General features: G+C 43.1%; 1 protein-coding gene across 1 annotated transcript in view; it reads right to left on the bottom strand.

Annotated features, from left to right (window-relative positions):
• Window positions 1-22,552: 22,552 nt before the first annotated feature.
• Window positions 22,553-27,251, bottom strand: part of SH3YL1 (SH3 and SYLF domain containing 1) — a 34,326-nt gene continuing 29,627 nt past the window's right edge. The window contains exon 11 of the mRNA XM_047098332.1: window positions 22,553-23,412. Coding sequence (XP_046954288.1) covers window positions 23,222-23,412 — 191 coding nt within the window. The 3' untranslated portion in view covers window positions 22,553-23,221. The remainder of the gene's footprint in view (window positions 23,413-27,251) is intronic.

Genomic DNA, 27,251 nt, shown 5'->3' with positions numbered 1-27,251 from the left:
TTCACGGGACAAAGAACCAGGACCCGGGGGATGTGCGTTTGTCCTTGTCGTGGGTGAACAAGGGCTGAGTCTCCCGTGAGAATGTGGGGAAGGAGTCCGACCAGGCAGCTCTTCCTTGGGATACGAGGCAGGTGCCTTGTCTTTGCTCTTTTCCGGGAGCTTGGGCTGCAGCAAAGGCAACATGGTCAGCAGCAGAGAAATAACTTGTCCAGGGTAGATTTCTTTCTGGGCCCAAAGTCTGACTTTTGTGGACTCCACTGTGCTACGGTTTCGTTGGTTCTTATTTCAAATCCCTTGTCACCAACCACAGTAGAATTGGCCCAAGACCCGTCTGTAACCCACCTGGCAGGTGTGTGACCTCTGCATAGTGAGCTGTGCTCACTGAGGAGGTGGGTGGAGAGGGCATCTTCTTCAGTGGCTGCTTCTCAGGGTCTAAACTGAAAATGTATTTCATTTAGCAGAACACAGGCACCTTAGTGAAACCATCATAATCTCCTAGGAAGCAGAAGTTAGGGATTTTAATCACTCTGTTTCTAGAATTATGTGGTTTGTGCCTGCAGGCATATATCATGAACTCAATCTTTTCCAACTAAACTTGTAAAAGTCCTGTATTTAAGAAACCCTTCAAATATTGTTGAAAACGAAGAACCTGGTCCATTGGCCACCACCTAAGTGCTGCAGCCGCAGGTCTGGCCTGGGCAGTGGGCGTTGCTAGTTTCAGAAGAGGGTCCAGGCAAGAGTTCCTTTTTCAGTCCATCATACAAAACCAGGGAGAGGCAAACAACTCCCGTGACATTTGCTGTTACTTCTACGGGGTGAAAGACAACTGCTTTTAAAGACTTAAAATAAAAGGTTATCTGTTAACATGTGCTCCAGAAAAGTTATTCTCTAGGTGTGTGGGCTGACGTGCGGACTTCTAAGTTAACTTTGTTGTAGGACTTACGTAACACTAACCTGTCCACACTGTAATGCGCTGACCTTGTTTCTAAGGGGTCACCAGTACAATTTCATGAGAAGGTCTCTTTTTCAGGATTTACAGTATAATTATAATCTCCTTGGAGGTGCTAGGAGAGAAATTGCAGCTAGTTTGGCAAAGGTAAGCCAGAACAAAGCAAGAAGAAGCGATACCATGGGTAAGTTTATATTTACTCTTTGGGAAAAAATTAATTTGTACTTGAACTCTTATACTAGTTCTTAGCGTTACTAAGAAAATGAGATGTGACATAAAATGTTAGACAAAAAAAAGTCTCGTTGCACAACCTCAGCACCCTAACATACGAAATATTTCCACCTCCACGTTCCTTCCAGTTTCTGAAGATGCACACAGCTTACTCAGCTTTGGCCGCAATGCACAGGGGGTGTGGGTCCTCGACTTCACCTGAACAGTGTATCACAGGCACCCTTCCGTGCTGTTATTTTGCTGCTATAATCAAAATTCTAATGGCTGAAGAATATCTCAGTTTCTCAATACTGAAAAGTAAAATGTTAGTATGGCTGTGAACAAAATAACACTATCAGAATGGAAGAAATACAACCCTGAACTTTAGGTTTTGCAAAAGTTAAATGTTATTACATGTACAGCCAACATAGCTGTATTTTTCTAAGTTCACATACTTTAAAATTCATTAACGGGGCTCCTGGTGGCTCAGTCGATCGAGTGTCCGACTTCAGCTCAGGTCATGATCTCGCGGTCTGTGAGTTCGAGCCCCGTGTCGGGCTCTGTGCTGACAGCTCAGAGCCTGGAGCCTGTTTCGGATTCTGTGTCTCCCTCCCTCTCTGCCCCTCCGCCACTTGTGCTCTGTCTCTCTGTCTCTCAAAAATAACCAAACATTAGGAAAAAATTTAAAAAATAAATAAAAAATAAAATTCATTAACTATATTAGAATAAAATCAGTTTATCTCATTGCTTTGCTGCATCCTTAATTTCATGTCTGCAGCATAAACTCCCGGTTGCCTGGGTCCTACCAGGTTAGTACGTTAAAACGGAGATGTTAAACTCACTCCCCCCACCATTCTCAGGGTCCCCTGCATTCCTACCGTTCAAAGCTTATTTTAAACTTTATCCTTTCCCACATTCTTTGCTTTTTTTTTAGATTACATGCATGTAATTAGGAAAATAAGTTCAGATGGAGGCTGTGTTTGCATGGACGGGTACATCGCAGAGCAGCTGAGGTCTGTAGGGGAAGGGATTCTTTCTCTGCATGTGCTTATTCTGGGAATAAAGCAATATCATTTTAGAATAGTTAGGGAAATAAAAATCCAAAACACCAAGTAAAATTGAGCCTTGCCAGCCTGTTGGTTGTCTTTGAGGGGCTCAAAGATGCTCCATATGTTAATGTCTTTTTCAGCCTTAATTAAGTTGGTTGTTGACTTTTTTGCAAGGATGTGAGCAAGCTACCCAGTTGGTTCAGTTCAGTTGAGCAGGTTGCTGACCTGACTTGTGCACTGAGGAGAGAGTGGAGAATGGGCATAGCCTTGACACCAGGAGCCCAGTCCTGGGAGAGAGACAGACATAAGGAAGGCCGCCATCTGGCAGGTTTGCGCTTTGGCTGTGGGAAACGCCTGGCCTCCAGGTGTCCAGGGCAGCAAGGAGAGGGTCTTTCAGGGAAGCTAAGACCTAAGTGATTAAAAAAAGATGAGTTTCACTTTTATTTCATGGTATGGCATCACCAAGAGGTAGTTCCACCGAATATTGCCCCTAACGCATTCTTGTCTATTTTTCTAGGCCTGGGTAAATTACAGGAAAGCAAGCAACTTCTGTTTTGCACCAGAGATACGGCTTCCAGTCATTTCCTCAGTAACCCTCACACCAACACACACTGGCAGGAATGCTCGTCTCTTCTATTCTCTGCCTCAAATGCTGTCTGGAATACGGTAGATGTTCAATAAGCACATGTCGACTGAACGATGGATGATCGAATCTGCATTTCACATAACAGATTCTTGTATTAAATTCTTGGAGGAAGGGATCTTAATACATAATGTAGGTATAAAATCTTCACATGGAACTACAAAACTTACCCAACACCCAGTTACTAACTGGCATTCACTCCTGCTCATCAGCTGGTACGTTGAGCTTAGAGAACAGCGCAACACAGCTTCCGTCCCCGCAGGGAGCAACTGCTGTCTGGTGGGAGACGCGAGGCGGAAGCCGGCATGGAAAATGCAGTGCGCATTAGAGGTTAGCTAAGTTAGAGTGAGGCCCTCCAAGGACTGAGCTCATGGCCTGTCCTCACTAAACGTGTGACGGGAGCTGCAGTTAGAATGCTGGGTGCACGGTTTCCTGAAATAACAACTCTGTGTGACGTTCCAGGGGGTCCCCCTTCCATGTTCCGGGACGCTGGAAGGCAGAAAAGCTGAATTAAACACTCCGTGTCCACTGGTGACTGGAGTCGAACAACCTGCTGTGTTGAAGCATGTTGGGCAAAGGTCAGCTGGACCAGCGCAAGCTGGACATTTTCTGTGACAAGGGCAATAGTAATAATACTTCAGCAATGCTTTGGAGCATTTCTGTGTGCCCAGCACTCAGTGGGATTTTTTTATGTTCATTATCTCGTCTTGTACCTACTTTGCAGATGAGAAACCGGATTCAAAGATGGCCAGTCGTCTAGATGAATCTTGGAGCTGGTAGGTGGTGCGGCCGGCATGCAACCCAGCACTCACGCTCCAGATGTGGGATTTGTCTGATGACAGTATGTCATGTTGACTTACAATGTACGTGCATAGACTCCAGTCACTTGAAATGCAGGCCCCGGAAGGGATCTGGTAACCCGGCCCCTGGCGGGATATGGCTGACAATCCCTGCTGAGAAGAGCAGGTCCCGGGTGTCCCCGCTGACCCTTCTCTGCGCCCCCGCGTGGCTCTGGACAGCACAGCGGCCTGTCCTGCAGCTCTGGCTGTGCCCTGGCTGGTGGCGTGAGGTCAGGCGGTGTGTGAACACGGCTTCCTCACCAGCAGGAGTTGCACAACAGCACTGCACTCGTTCAGCTGTAAGCGCTAAGGAAGGGAACGGTTTTAAAAGTGCCTGGTAAGCCACGAAGCCCAAAACACGCGTCATACTTTTGGTTTATGTGAAAGTGTAGACATTTTTACATGTTAAGGTAAAACATTGCATTTTTAGCTAATATAATCACAGGAGTTTTAAACTTTCGTTTGTTGTTTCACTTGGGTTATTTAATCCACTTTCTTCATGACACAAGTCCATTGACTTACTCTGTGACCAACAGGAAGTTTTGAGGCTCCGACGAAGAGATCAGCCTATCAGCACGTACACTGGCCCCACAGAACTTACATGAGTGTGGGCCTTGACCAGCGAGGAATGCCAGCTTCTCATATGTGACTTCTCGTATGTGACTCCAGATGAAGTCTCGAGATTCGGACCGGCAGGATCCCCTGAGCAAGGAACAGTGTGTTCCCAGCATGGCTTGGACCAGGTCAAGAAAAGAAAGAAATCACTCAAGACCGACTTCCTTTTCCTTCAAACTTATGTCAAAGTCTAGGTAGATTTCCCAGAAATATTGTCTAATATTTGATGAGCCAACAGCCTAAGGGCTGCATATAACCTTCAGGTGGCCCTTGCGAAACCCAGAGAGAAGGGCCCCTTGCCTCCAGCAAAGTCTGCTGTCTCCACCTTCCATTCTTGGCTTGACGTGCCCGCAGAATGTATATCTGAAGAGAGGCAGCTTTGTTTTCACTGTTATGATAATAAAAACACAATTATGAAATAATGTAAATGTGCATATAAAACATACAGAAAAGCCAAACACAACAGCGACCCAGCCAAGTACAGCATTTAGCCATGACCCCTAAGAATGACAGAGACTCAGGCCTGAAAGGCATATTCAAGCAGCTCTTAAATATGCAAACCTTTAAAAAAAAAACCGTAGGAAAAAAATTCTAATGCAATTTTGTGTTTTTTACTTTGAAATAGTTTTAGGCTTCTAGGAAATTTACAAAAATAATACATAGATATCCCGTATATCCACATTCCTCTCACGTTAGTATGTTATGTGACCATAGTACACTTATCTAAACTAGTAACTGAATTACAGACTTTATATGGATTTCATATTTTTCTGTGGTTGTCATCACTGTTCCAAGATCCAGGTGCGGGTCCCACATGGCCTCTAGTTGCCGCACCGCCCTGGTCTCTCCCTGTTAACCGTCCCTCAGTGTCTCCACGTCTTTCATGAGAAGAGGGTGCCTATGGACACTGTCCCTCAATATCTTATCACTGAGGATGTTAGCCCTGACCGCTTGCTAATGTACCATGTGCTGGGTTTCTCTACACTAAGGTTATATTTTCCCCCTTGTAATCAGGTATGTGGACTGACTAACCCATGGTACACACATTCCTGCATTTAACTATCCCTATGCATATTTAAAAGCCATGAATTCATATTGATGCCTCTGATTTTAATCCAAGACTTGGGTTTACTCTTGTCATACCCTGGCCTGTACTTGTAACTTCTTTTTCTAAGGATGAGAATCATGACTCTCATATTCGCAGTGTATTTTCCTGCTTGTTCAACCTCCGTATGCACGTAAAGTCATTTCTTAATAGCTATCCAACACCATTAAACAGGAAATTTACCAACTAGAATGTAGTACTTGTGTTATATTCTATTTTTAAAATTTCTTTGTTACCTTTGCACTCTCCGGCCAACTCCTTCTCCTCCCAACCCTTCGGCTCACATACACCATTCGCTCGTAAGACAGTGAATGCACTGTGTGGCTTTCTGCTCATTTTAAGTCACGTTCATGTTCTTTGGTACTGTTTAAAGTGAGGTTTTATTTGCATGGTGGCTTTCCAAAGACCTCTGGGGAATGTGGTGCAAACCGCTCTGGAGAAGTGAGTGTTGGCACCTCTGCTGTCCCTCTGGGGTCTTGTGTGATGCGGAGGCAGTTCTGAAAATACTCTGAGCAGAGACTAGACTCAGGCACAGAGTCTAACTCCAGACCGTCCCAAGTTGGACACGTCCCCCCTTTCCCTGGTTGCACCCCAGAAATACCTAAGTCACCACAGACATTTTAATCCATGCGGTCTGTCTCTTTGGTCATGTAAACACCCTCGTTCCCAGCTCCTGCAGAGACAGAAGGCACGGGCTTGCACAAGAGGAGAGAAGTGCACTTTGTGGGGGTGGATACACGCAGACTTTCGGCTCTGCAGGAATGCGTGGGGCTTATCAAGTCCCGTGTCAGTCCAAAGATCTCCCTTTGGCGGGTGGGACTTGTCTGTTGTTCCCACCATTGTCCTAGCCTCAGGCAGCTGGGGTGCAACCTTCTCAGACTGTTTTCAGTGTGGCTCTGGACTCCAGGTTTTTCTGTGGGCTCCAGTGGTGCAGGTCGGGGGAGGGGCAGCAGGGGGGGAGGCTCGGGCTGGGGGGGAGGGGTGGCAGGGGCATCACTACATGCAAACACAGAAATCCTCTGCTTTTACCAAGGTTCAGTGGCTTTCCTTGAATAAATTCTCCTCAGCTTGTCTTATGCTTTTGGTTAATTTTCAGAGTTCAGAAATGGTCGCTTGTGATCATCCTGTCAAGCGTCTTCATTGCTTTTTGGAGAGAAAATTATGCTGAGCGTCTTACTCTGCCCTTTTGCTAATCCCCACCCAACACAAAACCATTTTCTTTCCTTTGCCTAAAATAGATATTTCGCTGACAACTGACTGTGACCTGAGGGTTTGGAAATTCCTAAACCACCATGTTTGCTTTTTTAAACTATCCCTTTGCTGCTGCAATTTATTCAATCTGGGGAGTGGGCTGTGGGGAGGGGAGAAAATTCTGGCTTATTTTTCCCCTGGTTGAATTAAATCATAATAGGTTTGGCCTTGTCCTCTAGTTTGGAAAGACATTCGAAGACTGAAATGTCACTTTAAATATTTGTGATCCCTGCCAAATTTGCTTAATCTAAGAATATGATAATCAAGACATTTATAGTGAAACCCAACATGCTAATGAAAATTTTGAGTAGACATAGGCCTAGGAAGGCCAATTGTTATTCTAATTTTCCGTAGTATTTATATTACAGGGTAGCATTGCACTTCTCAGATTGTGTTTATTTTATAAGCCTCCCAAATTTAACTTAAGTGAGATTAAATCAACAATGTCTTACTGACTGTATGTAGCATTGTTCTGTGGCCTAGAGAAGATCCGTCAAACACTGAACCTGACTTCCAGATTGATCTATGCAATCTATACAATCCATTTTTTGTGGAATCTCTGTAACACTCTGTGGCACTAACAGCATCTTTCTCCTGTAATGCTAGCTTTAAGAATCACATGAATCACAAATATTTGCCGTATTTTCTTAAAAGTGGGTGTCTAGATCTCCTAAGTACTATTTCTCAAACATCAGTCATTTCAGAAGAGAATTTAATTTTTTTGGTTTTGATGTTAAGTCATTCTCCAAATACCAACTCATGTGTTTGAAAAATCACAATTATTTTACCTCTTCTCGTTATTAAATTCTCATTAGTTTATAATCAAAATCAAGAAAGTATTTTAAAAAAATACTTCTATCTCTAAAAGCCTTCTAGAGCAATGGATTGTTCTCTTGCTGTATTCATCTATTTCACACAGTCCAGAAAGAGAGCAGGAAAGACCTATTTTTCACTCACTACTGCCACCTGGTTTGAGAAAATATTTATGAAGTCCAAATTTGAAATATTTTATGTGACCTTCTATAAAGCTGATAATGTAGTCCTCTGCTCTTACCATAATTGGTAAACTCTTACGTTTACTCTCATTTTAAATATCCAGCCTACTTCCAGTGGCAAGGACATCTCTGTGTATCCAAAGGTTAGTGGATTTTTATAATTGTGAAACAGTATCTGTGATGAAAACTACTCACATCCAGAATTTGTCCTTCACATCATGATACAGATCTCAGGGTGTGCATGGAAATGAAACTTAAATAATACAGTTTTTTATTTGGTTTTATTCCTACTAACCAAAATTTAGTTACTGAAGTTTTGAAATATTTATATTTGTAAGCGCTCATGTCTATATTTTGTAGAGTCTGCACAACATAGATTTTTACAAAAAGACTACCTTTTGCCTTATCCTAACTAATACAATTTATGAAACAATGCGTTTGATGCAACATTTGTATATTTGTTCTATTTCAAATGAAAATACTGCCACCTTAACATTTGAACATGTCAGTCCAGACTTCCATATTGAAGGTAACTGAATAAGTGAGGATTCCACCTCTCCCTGGGAGATCACTGAAAAGCCACAAGGGCAATGCCTTTTTAAAACCTGATGAAAACTCCATTTTCAACAAACAAGGGGGCAGGTGTAATCTTCATTCTCCATATGACTTCTAAGGAATGTCAGACAGAACTGAGGTCAGACACAGCTCTGTGGGGAGAAGCCACAGTGAGGAGAGAGAACGTGGAGGCAGGTGTGGAGGAACCACCAGACCCACTTCTTGATGGTGAGGAGTGAAAGTTAGACAGGGGCCACTGGGGAGGCTTGCTGAGCACCGAACCCTTTACCAGCTCATTTCACATGGCAGAAATGATGGGTGTGCACAAGGGGTCAGAGACCAACCACATATGCAGAAAGCAGTGTCTTTCTGTGACAGAAGAAAAGAGTGAGTCTCTGCAGAGTACAAACCACGTAAGGAACAGCTCCTTTCACCTCACAGGAAACTCTCGAGAATACTGGCCTATGACATCCCACTCATTCAGTGATTAGGAACATAGAAGAAAATGGAAAACCATAACAAAGAAGGAAGGAAGGGAGGGATGAAGGAAGGAAGGAAGGAGAGAAGGAAGGAAGAAAGGAAGGAAGGAAAGAAGGAAGGAAGGAGGAAGGAAGGAAGGAAGGAAGGAAGAAGGAAGGAAGGAGAGAAGGAAGAAAGGAAGGAGAAAGGAAGGAAGGAAGGAAGGAAGGAAGGAAGGAGAGAAGGAAGGAAGAAAGGAAGGAAGGAAAGAAGGAAGGAAGGAGAAGGAAGGAAGGAAGGAAGGAAGGAAGGAAGGAAGGAAAGAAGGAAGGAAGGAAGAAGGAGAGAAGGAAGAAAGGAAGGAGAAAGGAAGGAAGGAAGGAAGGAAGGAGGAAGGAAAAGAGGAAGGAAGGAACAAAGGAAGGAAGCAGAGAAGGAAGGAAGGAAAAGAGGAAGGAAGGAAGGAAAGAAGGAAGGAGAGAGGAAGGAAGGAGGAAAGAAAGAAGGAAGGAAGGAGGAAGGAAAGAAGGAAGGAAGGAGGAAGGAAGAGAGGAAGGAAGGAAGGAGGAAGGAAGGAAGGGGGGACGGAGGGAGGAAACTGCAAAACTAAGTAATATCCAAAATTGTTTCTGATAGGTTGGTATTGCAACTAAACATTTTATCAATCACAAAAATCAAGGAAATAATTGCTATAGTAAAAGATGGTCATGAAGCAGAAAAGTGAAATCTTAAGTAAGAGATGGTGAGATACCAGAGAAGATGAAGCACGAATGGGTACAGAAATCAGAAAATAAGTAGAGGAAAAATAAGTTCACCTCCAAAATGGTAACAAACCCAGAGGCAGCATCACGGTGAGGCACCTCAGGAAACTTAAAGATGAAAACAAATGAAAAACATTTTAAAAGACTCCATTTCCAACAGTAAGTCAAGCTCCAAACTCTTGGTGACCTCGTCAACCAGAAAATAGAGGAGAAGCAGGAGTGCTGTGGAGGCAATGGTGACGGGGCACAAAGGAGGAGTACAGGGTGAGGGATCCTCCTGGGTGGGCCACGTGGGTCACCCAGGCCCGAGTCAGACTCCAGTGTGAGCGGTGAACAGCGAGCAAAACACGGGAGACACAGCCAGGCCTGTGGGGCAGGAGGCTTGCAGGAGACCCTGAATTACTCAGAACTCCGTGAAGTTCTGCATTCCCTGTAAGGATAAATGGGAAATTAGGTCTGTACACAGAAGAGAAAGGGCACTTTGGTCACACGGACAGGCGTGGGGTGTAGGCTTGTGGTACCTGTGTGGTCCAAACTCCTCAATGGGGCCGATTAGTGGGAAGTACTTCTGGGCCATGAAAGCCCCCAGGCCATTAGCAGAAACAAATTCTCTCTGGAGGTCTGCCACTTGAAGCCAAGACATAAATACAATTGCCAGGAATTTGATCCATTTCCTATTGAAAAAAAAACAAAACACAAAAGCAGCACAGACACAAGGCATTACAAATAAGAAACAGCAAGGAATTGAACAAAGCAAAGACCCAGACTTGCAAGGACTTCAGGCATAGGAGTCATCAGACATTAAGATATACAATAATCATGGTCACACAAATAAAGCAGAAGCAAGGATGAGATAAGAAAGAAAGGAAGCACATTTGGAAATCAAACCAGTAAAACTTCAATAAATAAAAAGTGTGAGAGTTAAAATTTAAAACTTGATGGTGCATTAGGCAGCAGATTGGCCACAACTGAAGATGAATCGGAAACAGAAGGATATGACTGAATAAATTATTCAAACTACAGTCTGATGAGACCAAGGATGGAAAAATGAAGGAGTGTAAGAAGTATGGTCAAGCAAGGAGGTGGCATTTACTGCGAGCTCAAGGGGAAGAGACAGGGAGACAGGGAATGCACACAGGGAGTTTGCTCAGAAGATCTTCAGAGCTGTTGGAAAGGCAGCCCTTGGGTCTAGGGAGCCCAGTGAGTTCCTACTGTAACACAAGGAAAAGAATCAACACAGAAAACAAACAAGCAAACAAAAAAGCCACAAGAATTTTGCTCCTTCCGTTCTCGCTATGCACAAAAATGTTCGCAAATGGATCATCGACCTAAATGTAAAATCCAAAACTATAAAATGCTGCAAGAAAGCATCAGAGAAACTCTCTGAGGCTGGGGTTAGGCAAAGACTTCTCAGATCCACAAAAGAAAAATTGATGAAGTGGACATATCATAAGAATTAAAACATCTGCTCTCTGAAATACAGTGTGAAGAGAACGAAAGCGTAAGCCACAGACTGAGAGAAAATAATTGAAAATGTTATACCTGATTTTATCCAAAACATAGAAAGATGTCGCAGAACTCAATAACAATAGGCAAGCCAAAATAAAAATGGGGGAAATTGAGTTGGAAAATTCACTGAAGCAGATAAATGACGGCAGACAAGCACAAGCAAGATGGTCGACTTGATGGGTCACTAGGGAAACAATGGGAGCGGAAGCAATGAAGTTAAAAGTACATGGCACCAAACTGCAAGCCTCTGGGTGGTGGAAACTGTGACCCGCGTGGTGCGGGGGCCTCACCAGCTGCCCTGTGGCCACCTCTGTCCCTGCTCGCCGACTCAAGAGAAACAATGGACGTGCCCATGCAAAGCACCTGTACGAAAATGTCTATGGCACCGTTTGTTTGGTTCTGTTACAGCCAAAAACTAGGAAAGCATGTTTATGGCAAAAGGGTAAGAGTTTCGGGGCAACCACACAGCAGGGTACACGCAGCGCTCGCAGTGAAACAGCAGGAGCTACTGGCGGGTGAATCTGGAAAGAAATTATGCTGACTCTAGAGGCCAGACCCAACAGGGCTCATACTAATGAGTCTGTTTATTAAAATTATAGAAAATGTGAAACTTTTCCGTGGTGACAGAGAGCAGATGAGCGGTTGCCGGGGAAGAGGGTCAGAAAGGGCGGAGGAGAGACGACAAAACCCAGGAGAAAACTTGGGAGCAACTTGCGTCTATGTGAACAGTGTGTCCAGGGCCAGACGCCCTCCACGGGCTGTGCCTCGCGGCCTCACCGCTGCTCCACAGCCCTTGTCAGAGCTGATATACTGTGCTTGTAGTTTTACGTTTGTTTATTGTATGTATGTTTTATATTTGTTTATTTTATATTTGTTTTTATTTATTTATGTTATAGTTTCCATTTTAAACATTATTTGAATATTTTTATGTTCATTTATTGTGTACCTTTCCTGGGAAGAGTGAAGCTCCGTGAAGAAATTTCTTTGTCCACTTTGTATCCCCAGGGACCCAAAACAGTGCTTGACACGTGGTGGTTACTAAGCGCATGCGTGTTGATGATGGAGGGATGAATGCGTGAATGCCCCGTGACAGTAAGCTCTGCGCGTGCAGCCAGAGAGAATGCTCCAGGGGTTCTGATGCCATCAGTGGCATGCCCGCCCTCTCTGGATTTCCTACCACCACTTCTTGTCATTCAAGAAAAAGAAATTCTGATACATTGAATCCAATATTCCCATGTCTTCTGTTATTTGCTGTTACTTGCAGTGGTAAAATTATTTTTGTTTATTTTTAATTTTTTAGTGTTTATTTTTTTTTGTGTGTGTGTGTGTGTGAGAGAGAGAGAGAGAGAGAGAGAGAGAGAGAGAGCGTATTGAGCAGGGGAGGGGCAGAGAGAGGGAGACAGAGAATTCGAAGCAGGCTCCAGGCTCTGAGCTGTCAGCACAGAGCCCGACTCAGGGCTGGAATCCATGAACCTCGAGATCACGACCTGACCCGAAGTCGGACACTCAACCGACTGAGCCACCAGGAGCCCCACAAAATTATTTAAGCACGCATTTTCACCACTTTAGAAGGCGTTTCTTTGCAAGAGTGTGCTGGGTGTGCAATGGCACCATCACCATGCCCGCTCCTAGGGACCGGCGGCCTGGCCCCACACGTGGTCGTGGGCGGCTGGTCAGATGTCTTTAAATAACTCCTCTGTTAATATAATACCGACTTCCAGCCGACACAGGGCAACAAACGGTCCAGGTCAAAGCCCTCAGCGGTTCTTTTTCTGTCACACGTGCTTTCTTCAAGGAAAGTGGAATCGTACTGTCACTGCCTTGTACTCTGATTTTTAAAATTCAGTATTGTGATGTTTTCCAAATTGTCATTTATTCTCCCTCATTTTCACAGGTGAGGACTGCTCGGCCGCTCCTGCTGGTGGGCACCTGCCCACCTGGGTGGCCCTGACGCACAGCCGACGCCTGGCAGGGGTGGGGCTCAGGCTGGGGGCCTGATTCTGCGGTGTTCGTTCGCAGGCACCTGCCCCCTCAGGGCCCCTCCTCAGCAAACCCACCCACCCACCAGCACACCAGCCCCCTCACCCTGCTAAGGGCTTTGGAGCCTGCGCTTGGAACCTTTCTCCTCGCCTGAGAGACGCCTTCACCCCACTGAGCCATCCCCTCTGGTCCAGAAACACCCTTGTCCTCTGACCTCTCCCTCTTGGTCTCCACTCCCTGTCCTGTAAGCTCTCCTCCAGGGCGTATCAAGTGCTCTCCTGGCCTATTGTCTTGTCGGTGCTCACAACCTACACAGCAGTTATCCCCCAAATCTACCCCTAGCCCCCAGTTTTCCCCACCTCATTGGAGTCTCCTGTCCTCACATCCCAGATGTAAAGAGGAGGGGTGGGGGGGTGTCCTGGCTCTGCCCCTGTCCCTCACCAGGCCTTCCCATCTGGAAGGGTCAGGCAGCAGCCAGGGCCAAGCCCAGAGGACATCCCACCTCCTCCCTCCGTTCGGCCCACAGCCCGTGGGGCAGGATCTCCTCCTCCGAGCCCCTGGGAAACCAGCTCTCTCCTCCTTCTACCTTTCCAGCCTCTCGGCCACACATCTGCCCTCTTGCACTTTTTTTTCCACGTAATAGCCAAAATACTCTATTTGAACATTACATTGGGTCATTTTACACCTTGCTTAAAATCCTCCCAGGCTTTCCTCTGATGAGAAGGCAGGAGGGTGGGACCAGCCCACGCCCTGTGGTCAGCGCTCTTTCTGTAACACGCTCCCATCCCGAGCCGCCCTGTGTGACGGTCACACGGGGCAGTCTGCTCCCCGTCCTCATCCTGCTCGGGGGCTTGGTGTCCGCTGGTGCTTCAGCTCAGGAGACCTTTCCTGTGCACCTCTCCAGTACCAACCTCTCTTCCCTCTCTGTTTCTCACTTGAGTATCTTCACCTCACAGAGACCTCTGGACCCCCTGAATAGCACTCTCGCCCCATCCCAGAACTCAGTTTTTTTCTTTGTAGCATTTATTACTATCTAAAATTGTTGTAGTTGTCCATCTTTTATCTCCTAGGAACTATGCTTCTGTCCGCTAGGATAACTCCATTCACTCCAGTATCCCCAGAACTCCAGATATCAAGTTACAGAATTGCTCAGAGAAGTTTTTCCGCAAACAAAGTGAGTCCTCCTTGGGATTTGTTTCCATTTGACTTGTTGATGAGGGAAACCGCCAAAGAGCGGAGAAAACCCGACCACCCTGTTCACCATGAGAGCCCTCTCCTCTTGCAGCCGTAACCAACCAGAGTCTCCGGGCAGGTGCAGCTGCGGACACAGGTCCGGGGAGGAGCCTGCAGGAGAGAGCCCGGGAGGACTCGGGCTTGCAGAATTGTATCCTGAGGAGGTGTTGTGACCAGAGAGGAAACAGCCCTGCCTGCATCTGTGGAAGCTGAGCCACCTCCTGCATACATATGGCAACACACAGAGTAAAATTGCTTCTTCCCTGTTTGGTATACCTTCTCTGAACGATCAGTACAGGTGAATAGATGAAAAAGTTGGTGAAGCCAGTGTGTTGGGAATTCTTCTGGTGGCAAAGACATAGACTGATAATTGCTAATATTCTTTGAACTAATATCCATGAGCTCTTAACTTGCTGGGCACTGTTCTAAGTGTTTTATGTGATCATCAATGATGAGGAAACTGAGTAAAATCTTCAAAATCACACAGTCTTGGAGCCTGGGTCCAGAACTTGCTTTTTCTTTCTTTTTTGGGGGGGTGGGGGTGGGGGGAGGGAGCATGAGCACAGGAGAGAAGGGCAGAGGGAGAGAGACAGAAAAAGAGAGAAAATCTTAAGCAGGCTCTGCACTGAGTGGGGAGCCCAACACGGGCTTGATCCCACAACCGACTGAGCCACCCAGGTGCCCCTAAAGCTTACAGTCGTAACTACCAGTCCCTCTCTTGTTCTAGAAGAATCTCCACAGGACAGGCACCCACTGTATCATTTAGGAAGAAGACTGGACCACCCATCTTCACAGAAATGACCAAAATCGCCACTCTGTTTGCTGAGTGCATTTCTCCCCAACCCCAGTGTAGTGATCAGTTGGCTAATAGATGGTTTCACTGGTAACCTCCAGTTGAAAATTCTTTATGTGTGTGACTAAAAACCAGACACTCATCACCATTTTCATCTTCTCTGTGCTTGTGGGAAATAGTCTTTCAAAGTGTTTCAAACACTTTTTCCCTACCTCGGACCCAACATTACATTGGTTGTAAAGCTGTACAGGTTGGACCTTCGAAGTGGTGACCCAGGGAGGCGCCATGTGCATGGGTTTGGATGGACAGAGGCCCAGGAGGAAGGAGCAGCACTTCCAATTCTTTGCTGCTCCCGCTCTTGTGGGAGGTGTCCAGACTGTTCATGTTTGTCAGCTCTTTTAGCCCTCCCCAAGCCTGGCGAGGTGGCTATGATAACAATTTCCTGAGACTCAGAAGTTCCGTGATCCAACCCCACATGGAACTAGACATTCTTCCAAAATACATGCTTTTGTTTGTGTGCCCTTTAGGAGCTCTTGCTCATGAAAAAGATGAGAAAGATCCTGGCTCTCTCCCGGAAGCGATTATAGGCACCTCTGGGAGGCACCGGAGAACGTCAGTCTGTAACTTGTGCTTTTCCTGAACAGTTTAAATTACATGACATAAATATGGTGATGCTTGATCTTGAACACATGGGCTAATACTGCCCTATAAAAATGGAAATTATGTTTTTCTTCAACTATTAAAATTTTATTTAGAAGTAGTTTAAATAATAAGATCAAATGGCTTGATTTCATTTTATTTTTTTAACTAACACTTTATTTTTAAGCAGTTTTAGGCTTACAGAAAAATTTAAGCTAATAGTTTCCAAATCCCCCTTCATCTCTCCCACCAGCTTTTCTTACTTTTTTAAAAAAAATTTTTAATGTTTATTTTTGAGAGAGAGAGACACAGAGCATGAGAAGAGGAGGGGCAGAGAGAGAGGGAGACACAGAGTTGTCAGCACAGAGCCTGAGGCAGGGTTCGATCCCACGAACTGTGAGATCATGATCTGAGCTGAAGTCAGATGCTTAACCGACTGAGCCACGCAGGTGCCCCCCAACTTTCCCTGCTTTGAAAACCTTGCATCAGTGTGGTACATTTGTTACTATCTCATTTTATTTTAAGGAATGGGCTGGATTTTCTTTGTAGCCTGTAGAATTTGTTTATTTTTATTTTTTTGGGGGGGGGCAGGAAATGAGTTGTTATATCCAAGTAGGAGATACTGCAGATTGCATTACATTTTTATCATTACATTAGGGCAAATCTGATTGCAGGGGAGGTTCTGGAAGGTACAAGTTGCTTTTATTAAGGCACTACCTTCTGTTGGTAAGTGCAAGGTTTTTTTTTTCTGTTTTTTTTTTAAGTTTATTTATTTATTTTGAGAGAGAGCAAGCAGGGTAGGGTCAGAGTGAGAGGGGAAAGAGAGAATCCCAAGCAGCCTCTGCACTGTCAGGACAGAGCCTGATGCGGGGCTCAAACTCACGAAGTAGGAGAGCATCAACAGTCAGATGCTGAACCAATTGAGGCACCCAAAGGCTGCAAGTACAAGACTTTTCATTATACAACATGAGGATTATTTAACTTTAAAAAATCTGTGTATTGCTTTTGCATGGAAAACAGTGTGTACCCATAATAGCTGAGTGAAATGTCCAGTGTTCCAGGGAAGAATAGGAAATTAATACTCATTGAATACACACAAAGTGCCAGTCACTTGACTTCTTTGCTCATGAGCAAGGCCATTCAATCCTGCAAAACAGGTATTTTCAGGAGAGGCAGAATGAATTTCCAAACTGTCCTAGTGAGTAATTTGCCAAACCCTATATGTGGTGGGCTAACTCCCCAGAGTCCACTATCTGCCCACAGAACCATGTCAAAGGAAGTGAGGGACCTGAACTAAGGCCAATATTCACACTTGAAACTCTTGGGAAGGGTAGCCATCTAATAAATTCCATGACAGTCAGATATAAAACGTGCCCGGTTTTAGGCAGAGTGATCTGACCTTTGGGTGGAAGACACATCACTGACTGGAGCTCTCGTGCAGAGCAGAGGGTAGAACATCTGGTTCCTCATTTGAACCTGCCTGCTGTCTCTCTCCCACCCGATCGCTTGAGTCCGTCACTTTGTTGGAGATGTTTTCAGGAAATCCTATGGCCTCATTTTAACTTTCCTAGAAGCAGTAAGGCAAACCACATTTAAACAAAATTAAGTCGGTTCTACAAAAAGAATTGGCCTGTTGATACTGGAAACATTTAGGAGGTAGTTGCCAAGATGTATTACAATCTTTGTAAATGTCTGCAGTTCTGACGGACAGCATGCAGTGCTGACTCTCAAATGTCCTAACCAGCTGAATGGGAACTTGGATTGTTTTAGTGATCAAATAAGTAGGAAATTGGGAATGCTGAAATGTAAGAGTGAGCATGTGGGAAACGTATGATTTGTACCACAGATGGCAAAGGAAAATTCGCAAGGTGCTTAGTGTCTCTAGGTTGTCATGGGTTGTCTTCGAAGTTTTTTTTAGTAGGTTCCACACCCTGTGTGGGGCTCAAACTCACAACCCTGAGATCAAGACCTGAGCTGAGATCAAGAGTCGGTTGCTTAACCGACTGAGCTACCCAGGCGCCCCAAGTATTTTTAATACTAATGGAAGCCCTTGGTAAAGTTTCCAAATTGTGGGTAAAATCTAAAAAATGCTCATGAGAATTTTGGATGAGAAAAATGTGTATCTTTTTACAAAAGTTGACTTTTAGTGAAGTCTAAAATGTAAAACATGTTCAGAGTTGGAGGATTTTGATTTAATTCTATTGAATGTAGACTATAGAATCAGAAGAATGTGCTTTAGATTCTAGGTCTTTGTAAGACCATGGATACCTTGGCACACTCCCATTCTCTCTGCCTTCTCTCTGTTTTCTACTCAGTGAGAAACGGAAGCTCATTCAACAACAGAGTGCTGTGCTGGGCACTGGAAGCAGACAGCTAGACAAGACTCAGTCTCCCCGTCAGGGCTCTTTGCAGGAGCAGTGCAGGTGCTGTAACTAAGGTAGGGAGGTGACAAATTTAAATATCCACAGTAATGATCAAGGCCAGGATGTAAAATTAACAAGAGATTTGCAAGTTACATATGCGAGCACTTTGAAACATCCCTAAAATAACCACATTAGCCTGGAACGAATGGAGAGGCATCCTTTACCCTCACTTCGGGCAACTGAGCATCCTAAGGGTACCAATTTTCCCGGTGTCGATGTAAGAATTTAACACAATGCCACTAAAACAATATGTCAAGTCTTTTTTTTTCTGAAGACAGTCAAATTGACTGTAAAGCTTGCATGTGGAAATAAACAATGAACGACAAAAACCAGCTGTGAAAACCTGCAAAGAAAGCGGTGAGAAGTATTGCCAGTCCCGTCACATTTAAACCCTCAATTCTTGTCATCCAGTTGGTGTGCTGCAGGACATGAGCACACAGACAGGTCTCTCCTGTGCTTTTGACGAATATTTGTTTCTGACCTTCAGAAGAGTGATTCTCTTTTTGCTGTGTCAAAATGACTATTAATTCTACTATTGTCTTCTTGGTTTATTTTTCAATTCCAAGTTTTCCATTTAGTTTTCTCCTATAGTGTCAAAGTGCTGAAATTCTGCACCTTATCTTTTTTTGTTGTTGTTGTAGTTTCAAGTTTTTATTTAAACTCTAGTTAGTTAACATATAGTGTAATATTGGGGCACCTAGGTGGCTCAGTCGGTTAAGACATATGAGGGCTGCAAATTGTAAGGAACTTTCATTTTACTTACATTTCTTTTGCCTTTGTTCTCCTCATCAAAGAATACAGTAATCAAACTGAGAAATTCAATAGAGGAGTTTCATAGCAGACTAGATAAAGCAGAAGTAAGAATCAGCAAATTCGAGAGCAGGGCAACAGAATTTCCAATCAGAAGAAGAAAAAGAAAAAGAATGAAAAAGAGTGAAGACAGATTAAGGATCTATGGGACACCATCAACTAGGCCAATGGATGAATTAGAGGGTTCCAGGAAGAAGAGAGAAGAAAAGGGACAGAATGCTTATTCAAACAATGGCGGCTGAAAACTTCCCTCACCTGAAGAAAGAAACACCTACACAGAGTTCCAAAGGCGACGCATCTAGAGTCCCACACTGAGACACTTTCTGATTAAATTGCCAGAAATTAAATGCAAGGACAGACTCTTAAAAGTAGTAAGAGAAAAGCAAACTGTTAGGTAGAAGGCAAACCCCTGATTATCAGTGAATTTTCTACCGGAAATGTTGTGGGCCAGAAGGGCATTTTCAGAGTGATATATTCAAGGTGCTGACAGGAAAAAAAAATCTGCTAACCTAGAATATAGTATCTGGCAAAGTTGTCCTTCAGAACTGAAGGAGAGAGAAAGACCTTTCCAGAAAGACAAAAGCTGAAGGAATTAATCACCATTTAAACAGCCTAATGGGAAATATTAAAGGGAGTTCTTCATGGGGCGCCTGGGTGGCTCAGTCGGTTGAGCGGCCGACTTCGGCTGGGGTCATGATCTCGCAGTCCGTGAGTTCGAGCCCCGCATCAGGCTCTGTGCTGACAGCTCAGAGCCTGGAGCCTGTTTCAGATTCTGTGTCTCCCTCTCTCTGACCCTCCCCTGTTCATGCTCTGTCTCTCCCTGTCTCAGAAATAAATAAAAGGTTAAAAAAAAAATTTTAAGGGAGTTCTTCAACGTGAAATGAAAGGGCACCAATTAATAACAGGAAAACATATGAAAGAATACAACTCACTGGTAAAGGTAAATATATAAATTCAGAATATTCTAATATTGTAATAGTGGTGGGGAAAGTCACAGAACTCTAGTATAAGCATTAAAGGACAAAAGTATTAATAACTATAAATACAATAATTTTTCATGGATATGCGATGTAAAAAGATGTAAATTGTGACATCAAAAACAAAATGGGGGGGTTGTAAAAAAAGCTTCTATATGCATTCAGAGTTAATTTGTTATCAGCTTGCAATGGGTGGTTGTGACGCTAAGAAGTTGTGTGTAAGCCTTGAGGTAAACCACAAGCAGAACCTATAGTAAATGCACAAAGACAAAGAGAAAGGACCCAAACGTACTACCCATGAAGAAAACCATCATCTTTTTTTTTATAAGTTTATTTATTTATTTTGAGAGACAGAGACAGCGCCAGTGGGGTAGGTGCAGAGAGAGGGAGAGAGAGAATCCCAAGAAGGCTCCACACTATCAGTGGTAGAGCCCAAAATGGGGCTTGAACTCAAGAAACGTAAGATCATGACCTGAGCCGAAACCAAGAGTCAGACACTCAACCGACTGAGCCACCCGGGAGCCCCAAAGAAAACCATCATCTTAAAGCGGAGGGCAAAAGAAGAGAAAGAAACAAAAGAACTACAAAACAGCCCCAAAATGATGAACAAAATGGTAACAGTACATCCATAACATGAAAACATTATTTCAAATGTGAATAGACTAAATTCATCAATCAAAAGACATAAGTGACTGAACAGACTTTAAAAAACGCACACGAGTGGGGTGCCTGGGTGGCTCAGTCGGTTGAACGTCCGACTTCAGCTCAGGTCATGATCTCACTGTCTGTGAATTCGAGCCCCATGTTGGACTCTGTGCTGACAACTCGGAGCCTGGAGCTTGCTTCAGATTCTGTGTCTCCCTCTCTCTCTGCCCCTCCCCTGTTCACACTCTATCTCTCTCTGTCTCTCAAAAATGAATAAATGTAGGGGCGCCTGGGTGGCTCAGTCGGTTAAGTGGCCAACTCCAGCTCAGGTCATGATCTCGCAGTCTGTGGGTTCAAGCCCTGAGTGCGGCTCTGTGCTGATAGCTCAGAGCCTGGAACCTGCTTCAGATTCTGTGTCTCCCTCTCTCTCTCTGCCCCTCCCCTGCTCAAGCTTTGCCTCTCTCACTCTCTCAAAAATAAACAAACAAAAATTTTTTTAAAAGGGTTTTATATAGGGGCGCCTGGGTGGCACAGTCGGTTAAGCGTCCGACTTCAGCCAGGTCACGATCTCGCGGTCCGTGAGTTCGAGCCCCGCGTCGGGCTCTGGGCTGATGGCTCCGAGCCTGGAGCCTGTTTCCGATTCTGTGTCTCCCTCTCTCTCTGCCCCTCCCCCGTTCATGCTCTGTCTCTCTCTGTCCCAAAAATAAATAAACGTTGAAAAAAAAATTTAAAAAAAAAAAAGGGTTTTATATAAAGCAGACATTGACAGACTTAAAGGGAGAAACAGACAGCAATACAGTCCGGATGGGTGGTGGTGGTGGAGACTTCAATCCCCCACTTCCAACAGTGGGTGGATTATCTAGACAGAAAATCGGTGAGGAAACCCTGGACCCAGGCTACACGTCGACTGGGTGGACGCACAGACACATGCAGAACATTCCATCCCACGGCAGCAGGATACACATTGTGCTCACGTGTGCATGCAACATTCTGCAGGACAGATCACACATCAGGCCACGAAGCAAATCTTAATAAATTTCAAAAGACTGAAATTATATCAAGCAATCTTTTCTGAATACAGTCACAAGAAATCACAAGAAAAAAAAAACTTGGAAAATTCAAAACTATGTGGAGATTAGACAATATGCACACATGTAACCAGCAACAGCTATCATCATACTCAACAGTGAAAATCCGAACGCTTTTCCTCTAGGATGAGGAACAAACAAGGATCCTCACTCTTGCCACTTCTGTTCAACATAGTATAGGAAGTCCTAGAAGTGTAATTAGGAAAGAAAAAGAAATAAAGGGACATGAAGGGGAGTGAGAAATACAGGCTTCCAGTTAGGGAATGAATAAAAAGGCAGCCACATTAGAAAGGGCAAACACTATTGTCACTGTTTACAGATGACATGTTATTATATATAGAAAACCTTAAGTGTCTATTAATGGCTGAATGGATAAAGAAAATGCGAGACACACATATAGAACAAAATCCTGGAATTTGCGAAAATATGGATGGACCTTGAGGGCACTATACTAAGTGAAATAAATCAGTCAGAAAAAGACAAATACCGCATGATCTCACTTGTATGGAAATCTAAAAAAGCCAAACTCATAGAAACAGAGAGTAGAGAGGTGGCTACCAGGGGCTGGGAGATGGGGAAAATTAGGAGATATTGGTAAAGCATACAAACTCCCAGCTATGGGAGGAGTAAGTTCCAGGGATCTAACATACAGCATGTCGACCATGCTTGACAATACAGTATTATATTCATAAATAATCGGGATTTACTAAGAGAGTACAACTTCAGTGTTCTCACCAAACCAAACAAAGAAGGAACAAAACAACAACAAAAAAACTTGTGAAATGACGGGTGTGCCAATTAACTCATTGTAACCCTTCCTAGTGTATATGTATGTATACGTATCATCACATTGTAGCCTTTAAATATTTTATAATTGTGTTTGTTAAGTATATATCAGTAAAGCCAAAAAGAAAACAAGTTAGGCAGCCAATCACACTGGTGGGTTTTATTTAACCTTCAGGCAAACGTCAGGGCCTCTAACTTTACACAGAGAAAGTAAAGAAACCAAAATCAAGTCACTAACTTATCATTTAAAAAACATTTATTTAGGAACAACTGGGCCATGTCAACATAAGTTGATTCTTCTTCCAGAAATGCACAAACATAACCTCACACAGAAGAAAAGTTAATGTCATCTTTGTGGAATGCAGAATGGCTGAACTTCTTCGCAATAGGAGGTTTCTGCTTTCAATACACATATATGCAATTTTTGAAGAGATAAAGATCATTTTTCAGGATTCATATATCTAGTTCATATCTACAACTAGAAGGATTACTTAATACCCTCGTTAAGCTAATTTCTTCTTCTCTGGTCACTTTGCAAATAGAAATAACATGAACTGGTATTCATGCTCCGACCTTTAAGATTCTCAAATTATAATGGCAATTACTGTATACATAGCCGCTCATATGTTTATTGATGTTTGATAATTAACACAAAAGGGCTGTGACCTTGATGAATGGATGATATTAACTATTAAATAGTGTATTATAAAATTAGTACAAAGTATTTAAAGATATGTAAGCTAACCACTTATTGATAGAAAAAATCTTTTATATACTGGATAAAAGTTTATGGAATAAAGAGAAGTATTTTTAAAGTATATATTAAACATTGCTTAACTGGATAGTAAATCCTATCAGTGTGGAAATAAATGTTTTGTAATTCTCAAAGAAGAAAACAATGTAAACTTTAATTCATGGTAACATAGTTGGCTGGAAAAATGCCAGTTTGACCTCGAAGCTTCCCTTCCCACCAATCAAAATGAGAATCTGTTTTTGATATAACCGTGATTCTGTCTCCAGCTTGAAAATTCAAATCCCCTGGCTGTTGTCCTTCAAAAGAATATAGTGCTGTCACTTCTATGGGTTGATTCAAATTGCCTAAAACAAACAAACAAACAAAATTATTTAAATTGTTCACATTTTTAATGGGAAACCCTGAGAAGAGTGTGTATCTAAGATATAAGTTAACTTTTTTTTAGGACTTGATGTTCTGGCAGAATTCACAGCATGTGGTCCGTATGATTTCCTTCTTTGAAAAGAGCAAATGTTTGGTAATAACATTTCCTAAATCCACACAAGTCAAACTGTATGTTATTGTATAGTTAACTATGTATTTAGCAAATATCTGTGGTTATAATTGTTTGCATTTTGAATCACCTGTAAGGTAACACTACAAGCCGACTGTGGAATAACACGGGTTTGAACTGCACAGGTGCACAGACATATGGAGTTTTTGATAAACAGCATAGCCCTGTAAATGTATTTTCCTTGCTTTCTTAATAACATTTTCTTTTATCTAGCTTAGTTTATTATAAGAGTACAACATATGATACTTATAACATACAAAATATGTGTTAATCTACTACTTATGCTTTTGGTAAGGCTTCTGGCCGATGATAGGCTATTAATAGTTAAGTTTTGGGGAAGTCAAAAGTTTTATGTGGATTTTCAACTATATGGGCTTTGGTGCACCTAACCCCCGACACTCCATTTTTCAAAGGTCAACTGTATTTACATTCTTCCCCTTTTATTTATTTATTTTTTTTTTATTTTGGAGGCGGGGGGGCTGCTGCAGATAGGGACAGAGGGAGAGGGAGAGGAAGAAAGAGAGAGAGAATCTCAAGCAGGGTTCAATCCCACAACCCTGGGATCATGACCTGAGGCAAAATCAAGAGTCAGATACTCAAGCAAAAGAGCCACCCAGATGCCCCACATTTCCCCCCTTTTAACACAGCAACCATTATGGCTTCCTTGCACTGTAGCTGTTAGACATCTATGCTCATGATTTGACTGGAAAACCATACTCCAGGACAGAGCTAGAGAGTATAATACTAAGCGAAATAAGTCAGAGAAAGACAAATACCATATGATCTCACTCAAATGTGGAATTTAAGAAACAAAACAAATGTGCAAAGAAAGAAAAAAGAGAGAGAGAGAGGGAGGGAGAACCAAGAAATAGACTCTTAACCATACAGAACAAACTGACAGTCACCAGAGCAGATGTGGGCAGAGGGATGGGGGAAAAAAGGGGTCAAGATTAGACTTATCATGATGAAAATAAAATAAAATAAAATGTTAAAAAGAAAAATCATGCTGTGTAGCCTTGGTTTTGAGGGTTCCAGCTGACATGCAAATTTTGCTGATTCAGCACATTTCCCCATAGGCTTCACGGCTGTTTTCATTTCTGTGCTTACTATATCCTTTTTCTCAAAACAGAGATAAACTCAAACCAGCACAGCAAGAAGTGTGTCTGCACACGCACAAGAGCTTCGACACAATGTGTAGAATCTTTTGTATTAGGAAAAAATACCTTGAGAATTGAGGAGTTAATATGAGGAAAAGACATTAAATATTAGAAACTGTAGAGCATCATAAGAAATAAAAAGAAACATACTTTCTGTATAGTCATCTCCTTGGAATTTTTATATTTCTATTTCACGTATTTTGTGCACTTATTAGGCAATTAGATTGTTAAGTGCATCTTAGTGCGGATACACTGAAAACATAAATAACCGAATTCTACAAGCCAGTTCCTTATTTCAACCTATACTGTTACAATAAAAAATAAACCCAATCTGGCCTGTCAGTAAGAAATAAAAGTAATCAGCACTTTAATTAAGCCACATTGACTGAAACACTGAATTTGTAGCTCACGCAAGATGGGGCCACACTTCTTCCTGTAAAGCACGTGGCATGTGGTTCTTCGAGTTCTCCCAGAGAAATAACCCTAATAACAACTAATATAATGACATTACAGATATTACTGGCATTAGTTCTCTCTATAATACAGACACGTTCTGCATATTTGTAGGTTCTTACTGTATTAACTTTTCGTCTGTCCACTTTAAGGAAGAAGTTAAAAGTATGTCACAGAAGAGTAAAATGGTGATATTTTACCTGCATATTCCTAAAGCCAGTGCGTGCGGCAGCCAACACACATTGGTCATTACCGCCTACGTGACAAGTGACAAGTGACTGAGAGGCTGCATGGACGTGGGACACACAGCAAGTCCTCGTGTCAGGCCTCCTCGTCATTAGATCAGTGGAATGTAGGTTAACGGAGAAAAAAATCATTCTGAAAATCAGTTTCTTATCAATAATTGTGTTTATCACCTCCATACATAAAGCTCAACCTCTATTAAGCAAACAATGAACGAAAACCCTCAAGTAATTCCTCCTTTCTCCTTGTCAGACACATCTGATAATACAAAGAAGCAAACAAAAAGAGTGCTAGTAAACATCAGGAATGTTCTGGAAGTCATAGCCATCTTAGCAGCCATACAGGTGTGTGTTTGTAGCACTAGGTACAAAAAGTAGAAATGCACTAAAAGAGGATCACAGTGGTAACAGGCAACAGCCCTGAGTATATAATACGAGCGGCCTCCTGTTCACAGAGTCGGGCACTGTAACAGCACAAGACATGTGCCCCTCTAGGCCTCATCTCCAGCGAGGCAGCCACTTTGCAGAACATTAAACTGAGGTGGAAGGTGTTAGGCAATTTGTCCAGGGAGCTGAGATCTGAATCCCAGAAGTCTGTCCCCAGCTACTCATAAGCACCATTGACATCATACCCCAAGGTACTCAGCAGCCACAAAAGTATTAAATTGTTTTCAACAGACTGAACTTGGATTTATCAGGGCATTTTACTTTTGTTAGGCAAATTTTCAGGGAGAATTGGCATATTTTTCTGCATCACTGAGTTATCAGGACTCTCCAAATGATAAGAATGTTGGATGATGGTCCTGGGTAATCACTGATAACAGAACTGATTTTTACCAGTCTTAGGAAAATATTTCACGATGAACACTTAGAGGAAGAAAGATATTATGAACTAAATGAAAGAGAGGACGGCGGACTTAGTTCAGTCCCTGCCCTCTCACTCAGGTGTTGTCCACTTTCCTCTGGACTGCAGTTTCCAAATGAACTAAAGACAAAGTGGTGGTGGAACAGGTGTAGAAGGGCAAGGCAGGTGGTTCTGAGATGCAGCCGAGAACAAGGCAGTGCTGTGGGGTTTGAGGAGGTTGGTACATTGAGATTGCTGGCACATCTAGAGAAGAATGTGCCCCGGATAGGCAGACACGGTGTGCCCTAGGAGAGTCGGCAGTTCAAGCAGTTGCTGGGAAATTCCTCCACGTGCAAACAGAGGCTGGGCCAAGATGGCGGGCGGGGGGAGGCAGGTGCTCCCTGGAGGTGACTGTCCACAGGCCATTCAATGCTGTAACCTGTCAGTTTTTTCTTCAATCAACATGACTTAAAGATCTTCTTTACTGATATATTAGGGATAATTTCCATGAGGAAAATTTTAATGCCCACAAAATAATTTATTTTAAAAATAGGCGGGCCTTTTCTCTGAAAGGAGGTATGTCCTTCCAGGAAGGGAGAGCCCTCTGGGGACCTTGGAAACGGACCCCACCAATTGCTAAAATGTCTGGAATTCACGGATGCATTTTCTTCTGAGTTATATGACTTCAAGTTTTATATTCCCGTGTTTAAAAAATATGGAGGCTCTTTGAAACAATTAGTCATTTTCATCATAATTCAAGTTTAATTCAAATACAGCTTATTTTTCTCTCCCAAATCAGGACTACACTTAACAGGAAACAGATTACAATCAGCGTGAGTGATTGGCAGCTGCCCTGAGGCTCCTAATTAGTAAGACTGGGTCTACAGGACTTCACTAGTTACTCCCAGTGGCTTTCTGATGGGAGTCTGCATAA

The sequence above is a fragment of the Lynx rufus genome, unplaced genomic scaffold (genome assembly GCF_022079265.1).
Source record: "Lynx rufus isolate CCGP_SWC_20201006 ecotype Redwood Valley unplaced genomic scaffold, mLynRuf1.p SCAF_47, whole genome shotgun sequence".
In the NCBI taxonomy this organism is placed as follows: Eukaryota; Metazoa; Chordata; class Mammalia; order Carnivora; family Felidae; genus Lynx; species Lynx rufus.
This window is presented reverse-complemented; position numbering and strand designations above follow the sequence as displayed.